This window comes from Bos grunniens, chromosome 6 (genome assembly GCF_055505025.1).
Source record: "Bos grunniens cultivar Pamir isolate PY7600 chromosome 6, Bosgru_T2T1.0, whole genome shotgun sequence".
In the NCBI taxonomy this organism is placed as follows: Eukaryota; Metazoa; Chordata; class Mammalia; order Artiodactyla; family Bovidae; genus Bos; species Bos grunniens.
Genome location: NC_141170.1, coordinates 50,692,963 through 50,706,385, shown reverse-complemented (window position 1 = coordinate 50,706,385; position 13,423 = coordinate 50,692,963). Strand labels below are relative to the sequence as shown.

At 41.3% G+C, this 13,423-nt stretch overlaps 1 protein-coding gene across 9 annotated transcripts in view; it reads left to right on the top strand.

The window, feature by feature from the left end:
• DCUN1D4 (defective in cullin neddylation 1 domain containing 4) overlaps window positions 1-13,423 on the top strand; it is an 81,609-nt gene that overhangs the window by 52,475 nt on the left and 15,711 nt on the right. For all 9 annotated transcript variants that reach the window (XR_015165428.1, XR_015165427.1, XM_086405814.1 and 6 more), the window contains 2 exons: window positions 4,653-4,744; window positions 11,371-11,479. Coding sequence is in view for 7 of the 9 variants with exons in the window: in XM_086405814.1 (XP_086261940.1) it covers window positions 4,653-4,744; window positions 11,371-11,479 (201 nt within the window). In the remaining 2 variants the exon portion in view is untranslated. The remainder of the gene's footprint in view (window positions 1-4,652; window positions 4,745-11,370; window positions 11,480-13,423) is intronic.

Below are 13,423 nucleotides of genomic sequence, written 5' to 3'. Positions count from 1 at the left end.
AATAATGCAACAGTGAAGAAGTAAGGATATGTTAGTTTTTATGAGGCAATCTAAGAAATAAGTACCATTCTGAATTGGTTTGTAAAGCAGAACTTTTTTTGCAGTTGATATGGTATAACTACAGTTAGTCATTTTTTTTCTCATTTAATTTCTTAATTTCACTGATCAAGTAACTGAACTAGACGTTTAAAAAGTGGAGTGCGCGTGTGGACCTCCGATGACAGATAACTGGGGACTGGTGGCACTGTGTCTGTCCTCCTCTGAGGTTGTTCCAGCCTAATGTAGAGTTTGTCCAGGACTTTGAATAATTAATTATTTATAAGAGTTTTGAATAGGTTGTAATTATCAAGGATTTTTCACAGCTTTCACTTCCAGTTGAATTTAGCTTGGACAGTGATTGATTTTTAGTGTAAAAGCCCTAAGTATTTCCCTTAAAAAATTCAATTAAAAGTTTTTTACATGCTTAATTATTTTTGCCTAATTCTTATCATCATGTTATTATTGAATATTTTTCCTATTCCCACATCTGTCTTACTGTAAAATGAAAAAGTATATAAATGCCCTGGCTCATTAGCTGTACAGTTTAATATTACAGCCCCCAGTTTAACAAATACTTCTTACATCCTCAATGAATTTATACGCTGGTAGAGCTCCCAAGGGATCATCCCTTTCATCAGAGTATTGGTGAGATAACCTGGTGCCCATGCTGATAGGTCATGCTCCTGGAGATTTCACAAAGAAATTTTATTAAACATTTTTTGTTACCATTTCTATGCCTTACATCTTCCCCGCTTCCTCCCAGTAACACTTTAAATTTTCTAAAGAGCCTTTGGACTGATTTTTGCCTTGTATTTTTAATTTGAATGTGATCTAGTTCAAGTTGTTGTTCAGTTGCTAAGTCATGTCCAGCTCTTTGCGACACCATGGACTGCAGCATGCCAGGCTTCCCTGTCCTTCACTATCGCCTGGAGTTTGCTCAGATTTGTGTCTGTCAGGTTGATGATGCTGTCTAACCATCACATCCTCTGCTGCCCTCTTCTCCTTTTGCTGTCAGTTTTTCCTAGCATCAGGGTCTTTTCCAGTGAGTGGGCTCTGCATTAGGTGGCCAAAGTTTTGGAGCTTCAGTCCTTCCAATGAATATTCAGGGTTGATTTCCTTTAGGATTGATTGGTTTGATCTTGTAGTTCAAGGGACTCTCAAGAGTCTTCTCCAGCACCACAATTCAAAGGCATCAATTCTTTGGTGCTCAGCCTTCTTTATGGTCCAACTCACATCTGTACATGACTACTGGAAAAACCATAGCTTTGTCTGTTCAGAACTTTGTTAGCAAAGTGATATCTGCTTTTTAATATGCTGTCTAGGTTCGTCATAGCTTTCCGTCCTGTGAGCAAGCGTCTTAGTTTCATGGCTGCAGTCACTGTCCACAGTGATTTTGGAGCCTAAGGAAGTAAAATCTGTCATCTTTTCCCTCATCTGTTTGTCATGGAGTGATGGGACTGGATACCATGAATGTTGAGTTTTAAGCCATCTTTCTAGTTCAGATGTCTTGATACATTATTCAGATTGGTGCAAAGGTTTGGGGACAGCTGGGTCAGTAGTGTTGTGCTTAATCTGGTCCATAGCCAGAAAAGAACGTAGACAGAAAAGAACATTTCACTGACTTCAAGAAGGAAGTTTTCTGACAGGGAATGAGCTAAGGTTGACAAGTGTTTTCTGGAGGGTAGTATAAGAGGGGCGAGAGTGAGCTGGCTCAGAGGAGTCCCAAGTTTCTACCCAGGGAACGGCAGTCAGCATGTATCTGGGGGGTGGGCAGCAGGGCCTGATGGTGGGGAGATTGGGAGGTGTCAGGCCGCAGGTGTCAGAGGGATTAAGTGGGCATCTGCTCTCAGGGGAGAAAGGCCTATTGGGTGGGAGGAGTGCTGCAGCTGTTTCTAAGCAAAAAACTAGCAAGGCCCAGCTCTTTAAAGTTCCTCACCCCCAGATACCAGTGAGTGTGTGTGTCAGTCGCTTAATCGTGTCCGACTTTTTGTGGCCCCATTGGACTGTAGCCCGCCAGGCTCCTGTGTCCATGGAATTTTCCAGACAAGAATACTGGAGTGGGTTGCCATTTCCTACTCTAGAGGATCTTCCCAACCCAGGGATCAAACCCTGATCTCCTGCGTTAGCAGGTGGATTCTTTTACCAATGGCGCCACCTGGGAAGCCCCCAAATACCAGAACTCAATAAAAAAATAGTTGCTATTATTATCTTTTTTGGTAATGATGAGTCTTTGGTTCTCCATTTCTGTAGGAATATAAATAATCTTGAAATGTTGAATCACATAGAAGACTAAAAGACCCAATTCAGACTATTATTCCAAAGTATTTATTATTGTATTTCAATTTAAGATGCCACTAATAGAAATTTTATTATTTTATTCATCACTTAAAGGGAAAAATGTTAAGTAAATCTGATAAGCCATCAGGTATGGATGCATCCCAGTTTTAGAAATTGTTTGAAAAACAAACACTGAAATAGTTTTTTTTAAAGGCTTATCTATATTGATAAGTGAGCACTTCTAAGTATTTAAAATCCTCCCCTTGCCTGATATTTATAGCTTATGAAATTTAAGCAGGCTTGTAAAATTCAGGTCAGCTTTCATTTACTAAGGTAACGATGAAGTTCTTTAGTTAGCTTCTTCTTGGCTGTCCTAGGGAGAGGTCTGTTTTGTGTAAAGAAATTCCCATTGTGACAACTGCTTTGGCTGTTTGACCTCATTACATGCATACTGTGTGTGTGTGTTCCTTTGTCATAACTGTTTTGTTTTTTTTTTTAACTTAACAAGTGTTTATGCAGAATTAATTAATTAATTAATTAATCTTTCTAATAGAAGATTGAGTATAGATACTGTTTGAGAACATATCAGGTTTGAATTAGAAAGTGTATATGTACCACGTCTTCTTTGTCCATTCCCTTGTTTGTGGACATTTAGGTTGCTTCCATGTCTTTGCTTGCCTCATTTTTTTATGTTATATCACCCTGATTTCCTCTCATTATCACCATCATCTGACCCAGTTGGGCACCGTCTGACCCAGATTGTAGTTTAATGGTGTGGGGCAGTTCTTCTGGTGTAAAGAAATGAGATTACCTGCCAAATGCCACGTTTGCTTGTCCCCAGCCAACTGTATTATAGGAACATGTATTTTCTTCCCATTGCCCTTTTTTTTTATTACAACAAATAGACATATAGCCGTTCAGGGTATGTGTGCTCTCCAGTTGAGAACTCGAGTTCCTTCTGTATGAGTGACTATCCAGAGATTGCCAGCCTTGCAGAGTGGCAGGCTGGTCCTAGGAAGGCCCCATCCTGCTTCGTCACCTCTCCAGGAATGGCATGCTTTGTTTTTAAGTTACTCCTCATCTTGCCTTGGGTCTTGAGGTAGATGAGGTGGGAGGGCTTCCTCCTCTCTCCCTAATCTAGAAGGCCTCAGCTCTGTCCTTGTGTAAGAACCCCAAAGAGCTTGCAGCTGGAGGCATCTTCAAAATGTAATTTTGTCTTTTATACCTTCAGGTATTTATTAAACTCTCCATAACTATCTTGGTGCCACCCTTTTTTCTAAAACATCTAAGTGAAAAAGTGATGAGCAGTGCCACAAACCAGTTGTCACAGTTGCTCACATCAGCAGAGTTTCAGAAGACCCACTAAAGGCAAGGATGGTGCCCACTGAGAAGTGACTGAGTGGCAATCTGTTCAGCCTGTGCTTGTTGCAGGCACAGCGCCATAGAAGTGGAATGTTGGGAAAGTGAAAGAAAGTGAAAGGGAAGTCGCTCAGTCGTGTCCGACTCTTTGTGACCCCATGGACTGTAGCCTATCAGGCTCCTCCGTCCATGGGATTTTCCAGGCAAGAGTGCTGGAGTGGATTGCCATTTCCTTCGCCAGGGGATCTTCGTGACCCAGGAGTCGAACCCAGGTCTCCCGCGTTGCAGGCAGATGCTTTACCGTCTGAGCCACCAGGGAATGTTGGGCTACATTAAAATCATCTTCCCCCCTTTAGAGTTGAATTTACAGATATGTCCACTGTCTGTCCCACCACCTACCTGTTGGGTTTTAACACTCTGTTCTGCGCGTCTCTCTTCATTTTCACTCAAGTCTTGGAAACTGTTCCATATTTGTGTTGATGGCTCCACTTCATTTGTCTCAATAGTGACATGGTTTTCCTTTGTATAGAATGTGTTTAGCAAAGGTGTATTAAGTCGTCCCTTACTAGCAGGTATTTGGTGGTTCTCAGTCTTTTACTACTACAAATGGTCCTGTAGGAAGTCTTGATGCCTGTTCAGCTTTGTGTACATGTGTAGGTGTATCTATGAGATAACTTCCATAAGTGGAACTGCTGGTTCCAGTTTTGATACTGCAGAGCCAGCCTTTGGAGAGGTTAATCCCTTTATACTTTCACCATCAGGCATCAACAGAAGTCACGTGTATCCAAACCGTTATCAGCAGACTGAATTATCAAACTTCTAGATGTTTGCCAAATTAAAACTCATTTTCAAGTTACCCTGTTCATATTTCAGTGACTAAACTACTGTGAACATTTGGTGTGATGTTAATGTATTTAATTGCTGAGATCTATTCTCCTGATTTGATTGGTCTTTCTGCTTTGTTTTGTTTTAAACAGGTAGTTATGCTTGTCCTAGCTTGGAAATTGGATGCACAAAATATGGGTTATTTTACTCTACAGGAATGGTTAAAAGGAATGACTTCTCTACAGTAAGTCCTGAGGCTGCCCTGGGATGGGGATGGGAGTGGGGGTCCTTGCTCTCCCCTGGCTGATGGCCTCCCTCTGGTACCTCATCTGGGTTGGGTGACCCCTTGGGGGTCTGGGCAGGCTTCATCTGTGGTTACAGGTATGAAGACCAAGCCCCATTTTCATATGTGGAGGAGAGGGCTATTATGGATAAATTTTAGCAATTGAAGTTTTTATATAATGTACACTGTTTATTTTAGTATTCTTCTAGAGCAGCTCAATAGAAATGGATCATCCTTTTCTCATATATGTGAGCCACATTATATAATTTAAAATTTTCTAATAGCCACATTAAAAAAAGGAAAAAGAAACAGGTAAAATTTATTTTAATGTATTTTACTTAACCCAGAATATCCAAAATACTATCATCCTAACATTAATCAATATTTTAAAAATCACTGAGCGATTTTACTTTTTTTTTCATATTGAATCTTCGAAATCTGGTGTATATTTTACATTTATGATACATCTCAGTCTTCATTAGTTGCATTTCAGGTGCCCAGTTGCTGTATATGTTTAGTGGCTACCATGTTCGACAGCATAGGTTTAAAATCATAGTGTTAGCATCTGGTTTATAGTTAGTGAGAACAGTTGAGTGAAGTGTAACTTACAAGTGAAGATATTTATCTTTTATTCAATATATTCTCACATTAGCTTTGTGAAAATTTAAAATTTCATTACTCTAGTGATTAAAAATTAATAATAATAAAGATTCTGTTTATGTTACTTGGTGCAGAGTTGAGGAAAAAATCAGTGGTTTTATGTATTCCCTTTGTGCTTACATGCATGTATGTCTGTGTGTGTGTTTATGTGTGTGTGTTTGCTAAGAGTTTCACTCAGGAAAACATAAATTGTCATTCTTTTATCCACTGAAAGATACAAATGAGGTGAATGATGAAACATTTCAAATGATATTAAAAGAGGAAGTGCTAATTCTTGGGATAGTATTGAATAACTGATCTAAAGTACTTGGAATGGCTTTTTCTTTTTACTTTAAGTAGGAATAATAGACTTGTATTAAAATTGGAATTGAGTGGCTTACTGGTTTTATTTAAATAATTTAGAAATTTGTCAACTTTTAATATCATTGTCCCTTTGTCGTTGGTAACAGTACTTTATTTTCACTGTGCTTTAGTACACTTTTATGAGGCCTTTTCACTGTTCTCTTATTTGATCCTCACACCTACCTTGACAGATCAGACGTCATCCTGTCCATTTTACAAATGAGGAGACAGAGGTTTCAAAGGGGTATGTGATTTGTGATGGGATTAGGGGTAGGAAGAAAACCTAGGACTTCTGATTCTTCGGTCACATTCTTCCTCTAACAACTATTATCTGATGACACATGCATTTTAGGTAAAAGCCAAATCACCCTTTTGCAAATACACTTTGCTCAGCATGCTCTAGAATTTTGGGGTTAAGTCTCTGGGATCTCATAGGATTGTGTTCGTCCTGTTGAGAAACATCTCCTCATGATGTTAAGCCTACTAACTCTTGCATCGTTTTCCTCGCTGCCTCTTTCTGTTGCTTTCCGGATAGAACACAGGATGGCTGCTCCTTTTTAAGTACCCTTGTAATGATGAATGCAAGGTTAAATCAAGATTTTATTCAAGGCTTTAGAGGAGGTATCATCAGCATTTTTTCAGGCACATTTTCATTTGTCTTAAGAGGGTATAATTTCCCATTTTTATGTAGTTCTAGGTTTGTTTTTACGTTTGCCTTTACAGAAGAATATTACCCAGTGCAAGGCCTTGCTCATGTTTTGAGGATCACGTTGTTTGGGAACTGAACTTTGCGGTTTCCTGAAAGAAGCCTTGCGTGTATGCTCTCGGGGTAGGGGGTGCTCCACAAGCGCTTTGTTGGGAACTCTGCTTGATGCTTTGTGTGACACAAGTGGTGCAGGTGGATTCCCAGAGAGTGCTGCCACTCAGTCCTTGAGATTTAATGTGTAGTAACAAACCTGATTCACTGCAAAAAAAAGAGGAATCTTCTTCCTTTTTGTGATGTGAAACTCTGAGAGTAAGTTTCCTCATCAGTGAGGTGAAGATGATTACTTACAATAACCTCTAAGGTTCTTTGTAGTTCAAAAATAGTGCAGTTTCAAGTTTTATGAATTTCCACCCCCCTCTCCCTCGTGCCTCCCTAAATCTATCATTTGTTCAGCAAATATTTGAGTGGCAGTGATGTGCCAAGCACGGAATTCTAGGTCCTGGGGAAACAAAAGCCAGGAACAAGACAAAGTCCATTTGAGGTAGGAGCTTGGAAGCAGTGTTCAGCCAAAACATCCAAAAGTAATAAGGTCACTTCTGTTTATGCTACTTGTATTTATAAGGTATTTGCACCCAATAAATAAGAAAACTCAGAGGCCAGTCTTTTATGTCTTCTAAAGATGGAAAATAGTCCATCTTTTGAATGATCTATTTTGTCTTCTATTTGGAATTTTTTCCTTTTTTCTCATTTTGGGTTTATTAAACCTGTCAAGTGAACTTTTTTGGACTCAAGAGGAAATTAAAGCGTAAAAGACTTTTTTTTTGAAGTTACTGTACTGTGGGTGCATGCTAGAAATAGGAAGCCCAGGGGTTTTAGAACCAGGGAGTTTTGAATCTGCCACTTCCTGGATGTCTCTGGTAGTGTCCCTAAAACCAAGAAGGTTGAAGCGATGGAATATGGGGCACCCAGAAATCAGTCTCCTGGACGCTGTCTGGAGGAGCTGCATGCTTGGCCTCTCCAGGGCTGTATTTTGTGATTCTTGGAAGAAGTGACAGCAGCTGGTAGGGAAGAGAACATTTATCTCCACGCTCCTGCGATGGTTCTTAAAGAAGGCACAGCTCTTATTTTGGCCCTGCCATGTGACTTGTGGGGTATTAGTTCCCTGACCAGGGATTGAACCCATACCCCAGGCAGTGAAAGTACAGAGTACTAACCACTGGACTGCCAGGAAATTCCCAGCTCTTGTTTTAATTGACTGTTTTATTTTTTGTCTTGTTCCAGCATGGGGGTTTAAGGTTACCTCTGATGAATTAAGCTTATAGAGTATTTAAGCTAAATAAAACAAAACCAAAAAAGTATGTTAGCCTTGTAGCTAACTGCATAGAACTGATGATGGGCTGGAAAAATACCTCTGGGCTGACTGAGTGAAGGGATGAAGGCTGTTCCTGGGTAATAGAAAGAACTACCTTTGAGTGTATAACCTTTGAAGATTATCCTCATTCTTGTTACTTCTGACTATGTTTCAGCAGCACAGTTCAAATAAGCAGTGATTCCACAAAATGTGCATATTTTCTTGTGGCATATGATGCCCCTTAGCAGCACGGCACTGTCACCCTGTGACTGCCTCATTCTTGTATGTGGTACACAGGAAAGCTGGGGGAAATGGGCTGAATGATGTGGCTGCTTTTCGAAGTCTCAGGCCAAGCCTGTTGCTTCACATCTTTGTTGGAACGGAGCTGTCTGCAGATGACCTTGTTGAGTGGCCACTAGATGGCAACGTACGGTTCAGACAGGGTGACTCAGCGAGGCCTGGATCCCTGGTGGGGGTTAGTCCACGGGCTCTATGGGACCAGGCCCCTTTTAAAGGAGATTAAACTCTTTATTTGGAGAAGGAAATGGCAACCCACTCCAGTATTCTTGCCTGGAGAATCCTATGGACAGAGGAGCCTGGTGAGCTACAGTCCGTAGGGTTGCAACGAGTTGGACAGGACTAAACGACTACTACTAACACTAAACTCGTTATTGACAGCATCATCTCTAACCTCTCTTTAATAGACACAGGAAGTAAAAGATTGCTTTGGGCATTTTACGTGTGACTCTCCAGACCGGCTCTGTGCGTCTTGCAGTGTCAGGACATCTTTCCAGTGTCGGCTGGACTGACTCCGCAGCTCGCTGTAAAACTCCACGTTCACCTTGCGGCTGCACTGTTTTCTTTCAGCTCTACAGTGGTTCCTGCTCTAGGATCTGCTGAAACAAGCAACTACTCTTCTTCCTTTCACTGGGCAGAACTAAACTAAACCAACTGGCCCAAATCTGGCCGCTTTCCTGTGGTTTTGGTCCTTAACCTTTTTTCCAAATGAAGAGGGGAATTCCAGTCTTAGGTGTTTGGGGGTTAGCTGTTTCCCTTCTCTTTACTCCTCCCCCATATTACTACTAATAAAATATTACTCATATATCTATGGTAAGAAAATCAAAACGTAGAGCAGAGAGCCCAATACACAGTAAGCTCTGCTCCTACGCCTGCCTCACAGGTTCCCACACACTGCTTTCTCCTGCATCCTTCTAGCCTCCATGAACCCTATGGGTTCTGGCACTAACTGTCTAACTAGGCTGTCACTCAGTGTCTCCCCCGCCCTGCCATTCCTAACCTTTTTCCACAGAGATCTGGAGTAGGCTTTTCAAGATGGAAGCCTGATCATGGTAACTTTCATGATAGGAGGTAGCTTCCATTGTTTCTAGGTATTCAAAAAAGAAAACACCAAACAAACAAAAAACCCCACTGTGGACCACAAAAACTTTATGGTCTGGCCCTACTTCTCTTTCAGCTTCTTTTTGGACCATATTCCCTTTTACTCTATCTAGTCACATGATTTTCTTTTAGTCTTTAGGCTTGGCATGCTGCTAGACCTTTATGCATACTATTCCTTTAATCTAGAAGGTCCTCCTCTCCAAAAACATCTAGTTTCCATTTATCTTTCAGCTCTCACCTTACAAGTCAGTCCCTTAAAGAAGCCTTTTCTGACTTCTAAAGTTAGCCTAATTTTAATCTTTTTTAGTTTTCAAAGAAATCAAGGATATTCTAAATTCTTGTAAACTCAGATGTGAAACATTTACTGTAACTTTTGACTTTTAGATATTTTATCATCTCAGTACATCATGGGAAGCTTTTTGTAGATGGCTACAAAAAAATTGCAGAAATTTCACAATTTTAGTGCTGAAAATAAATCAGTGTGTTCTATAATGAACTATATTTTGGTTTAATAAAGTATGTAAAATCATTGCATTGTTAATACTTGTAATATGTATTATCTATACTTGGTAGGAAGTAAAAGCTCTATAGGGAAACACAGAGAAACACATCCAGCATTGAAAATCTTTAATATTGCCAGTGAAAATGATGACTCTTGGTTCTCAATTTTAAAGGCTAGTATTAGGAACAGAAAGTTAGCTTGTAACAATATCCAAATAGTCTACTTAGGAAAAAGACTGTGATGCTACTTAAGAAAAAGACCCTGATGCTAGGAAAGATTGAAGGCAGGAGGAGAAAGGGATGACAGAGGCCTAGGTGGTTGGATGGCATCACCAACTCAATGGACACGAGTTTGAGCAAGCTCCGGGAGATGGTGAAGGATAGGGAAGCCTGGCGTGCTGCAGTCCATGGGGTTGCAAAGAGTTGAACACGACAGAGTGACTGAACGAGAGAAATAAACAGTGTGTCACTTACCTGTGAAAACAAGTTGTCATCACCAGGGCTTCCTGGAGAAATAACTGATTTCAAGTCTAGGTGAACTAGAATATCTTGTGTCAGAAAGCGAGGATGCGCTCAGAGACTGATGGTGGGGACGTGTCAGAACGACACTGGAGGGACGGTTGTGCACCATGAAGAATGAGGACAGTAACAGATTATAACCCTGAGTAAAAGGCAGAAGTCCTTTAGTCCGAAACCAAGAAGGGTGGTGAGAGGAGCTCTCTTTATAGAAGAGTTCCGGCCTGTAAGTGTAAAAGCATGATAGAATTAGAAAAATCACCATTTTGCATCCTCAAATGTAAAACTGATTTAGGCAGGGATCATAACAGATGCTGAACCCACCTGGTGATAGGTTGTTGAGGAACAGGATTGTCAGTCTCAAGGTACCATCCTCGAGGTTACACACCATTTAGAAGGGGCCAAGAGTACCTTTAAGTGGAGATAGGCAGGTACTACCTTCACCAAATGAATCATCTTGGTATCACCAGTAATGGAACGGACTGTCCTCATGGGAGGAGAAGCACATAGCATGGAGTGTTCTTACCATGAGTGCTTAATCTAAGTGTAATCATAGGGAAATTATCTGACAAACTGAGATTCTGCAAAACAACTAATCTGGTCCCTTCAAAAATGAGATTGTCAAGAAAGACAGAAAAAAGGCAGGATGCCTTCTAGAAACTAAGGAGATAGACACCTGAGAGCAGTGCATAAGCCTTGACTGGATCTCTGATGGAAAACAGGAGCTGGGGGAAGATTGGGACATCTGCACGTGAGTCACATGTTAACATTTCTAGGATATTAAGAGTGATGATGGCATTGAGGCATTTAGGAGTAAAGTGGCATTATGTGGGCAACTTCCTTTGAAAAGGCACAGAAAAAAGTGCTTGTATGTGAGAGCACAGATATGACAGTGTTCATGGTGGACCCAGGGAATGGGCACGGGGGTGCTTATCTACAGGACCCTCAGCTTTTCCGTACATTCGACATTTCTTGAAAAGCATAGGGAAAAAAGCTCATTGTGGACGTGTTCCAACTCCAGAGTTTTTATTGTCTTTTGGGATTGTGTTTTATATTACTGCCCCACGTCAGAAAAAACTCAGGTTATAATTTGCCTTTATTCTGTTTTTCTAGATGTGATACAACAGAAAAACTCAGAAATACTTTGGATTACTTAAGATCATTATTAAATGATTCTACAAACTTTAAACTTATTTACAGATATGCGTTTGACTTTGCACGGGTGAGTCCTCTGGATCCTATCCAAATGTTTCTCTCTCTCTCCCCCCTCCCCCCTTTCACTGCCTTTTGAGGTTTGTTTTACATGCTACAGCAAGGAAGTTGAGTAAGCTACTCCCAGGATGCTAGTTAGAATTTCTCTTCTACACATAGACTTTCCACCCGAGCTGAGTCTGGGCAAGAATGTAGTATGTCAGCACAAAGCTCTAGTGACAGGCCTTTAATAGCTCATGTGATTGGCTTAGAAGTAATTGTAAAGGGGTACATCATAGACATTGTTCTAAACAGCTCTTAGGTAAGCTTGGAAAAGCTTTTCCTTCTCACGAAACAGTAAACCTTCACCCATTGAGTTTCCTGGAATAAGGTAGTCAGGTCGAGGCCAGTTTCACTTGGGGTGCTGGATCATACCTGGAAATCATTTGAATTGCAAATGTAAGCTAATTTCAATGGGCAGGATTCAAATGTAGTTTCTAGTCATCATTTTGAAAAATGATCATCTTGTTTGTCACACAGTGAACCAGGCCAAGTTTGTGATGGTGGTTCTACCAGAGTGAAATAAAGCTGTATTTTTCAGCCTGGTCACCACAGGTAGTGAGTAAATCCTGAGGCACCACTTGGCATTGTGTTCATTCACTGTCCACGGCCGGTACATAATGATTATGCTCTATTGCAGGATGGTAGTTTTCTGTTCTGTTTGTGTGTTTGGTGGGTTCCGGCGATTAGGCTTTCTTGACTGGTAATTTTTTTTAATTTCTATTTTTTAAGCAGAGAACTCAGTAACAGTTCTTTTTTTTTTTTTTGTAAGGAAAAGATCCACCATGTGGATCTTTTCACTTTTTCTTCACTTTGGCTCTGTTAGTTTAGCCAAAAATTTATTTGCTGTTGAGATCTGGTGCACCTGCAGCACAGCAGTAAGTTCAGTGTGGTGTCCTCACGTGTGAAATTTTTGCAGCCTCAAATAAAATTAGGACATGCATGAAAATATATAGATGTTAGAAGTGATACTGTCAAACGCAGATGCAGTGTTTCACTCAATAGCATTTATATAATTGTATCTAGAAGTTGTTGGTCAGATGCTTTTAGAGTAGATGCATAGTTTCCAGGATTAAATGTTTTCCTTCTCAAGATTTTTTTCTTCCCTGAGTCAGCAGTGTCCTATCATATGGCTGAAGTTTTGTTTAGAAGCATCTTGCCTTTTCACCAGAACAACTGTATTTTCTAACTTCCTTGTTTGGGAGTGAAATTTCCCCACATATCCACTGCTTTAGAACTGGGCTCAGTTTTCCTTCAACCTGGCTGTCTGTCCCCTTCTCAGTCTGTCACACAGGCTCCTTCCGTTGCCTCTCTCTTGAGCTTCTACTACATCCTTGGGGTTGAGGCTGGGCTCATGGCCTGCACTGCTCCCATGGCCTCTTGTCCACGCCCTCTCCCTTCTCACCAGGCACTCATACCAGCAGGGCTTGGTCCGTCTTCCCGCAGCCTTGGGCCACTTGTCCACCTTCAGCCATGAGCACCATCGCCTCCATGTGAACATAGCACTTCAGTCACCGTGTGGACATCACAGTTGCTTCCCTAGCAGCTGAGTGATGCATGGGATGGTTTCGTTCTCCTTCACCAAGGAGTGGGGTGAACTCGGGCCCCCTGGTTGCTCAGCAGTAGGTCCAGGACCTACTCAGGCTACACACTCAGGCTCTGGCTCCAGGTCCCATCTCCAGGTTCTCCCAGGCCATTGCAGTCCAGTCTCATCCAGGCTTCCCCTTCCACAAGATGTCTGTGCTCTGCTGACCATGAACTAGCTGTTTGTTGAACCTGCCACCTGCCCCTGCCTTTTGTCATGCCAAGCGCTGTCTGAGCCTTGTCTGTATCCCTGCTGCTTGCTCCATCACCAGCTTCTGGACCAAGCCGCCTGGCTCCACCATCACATAGGATCATCACTTACATGGCCCTC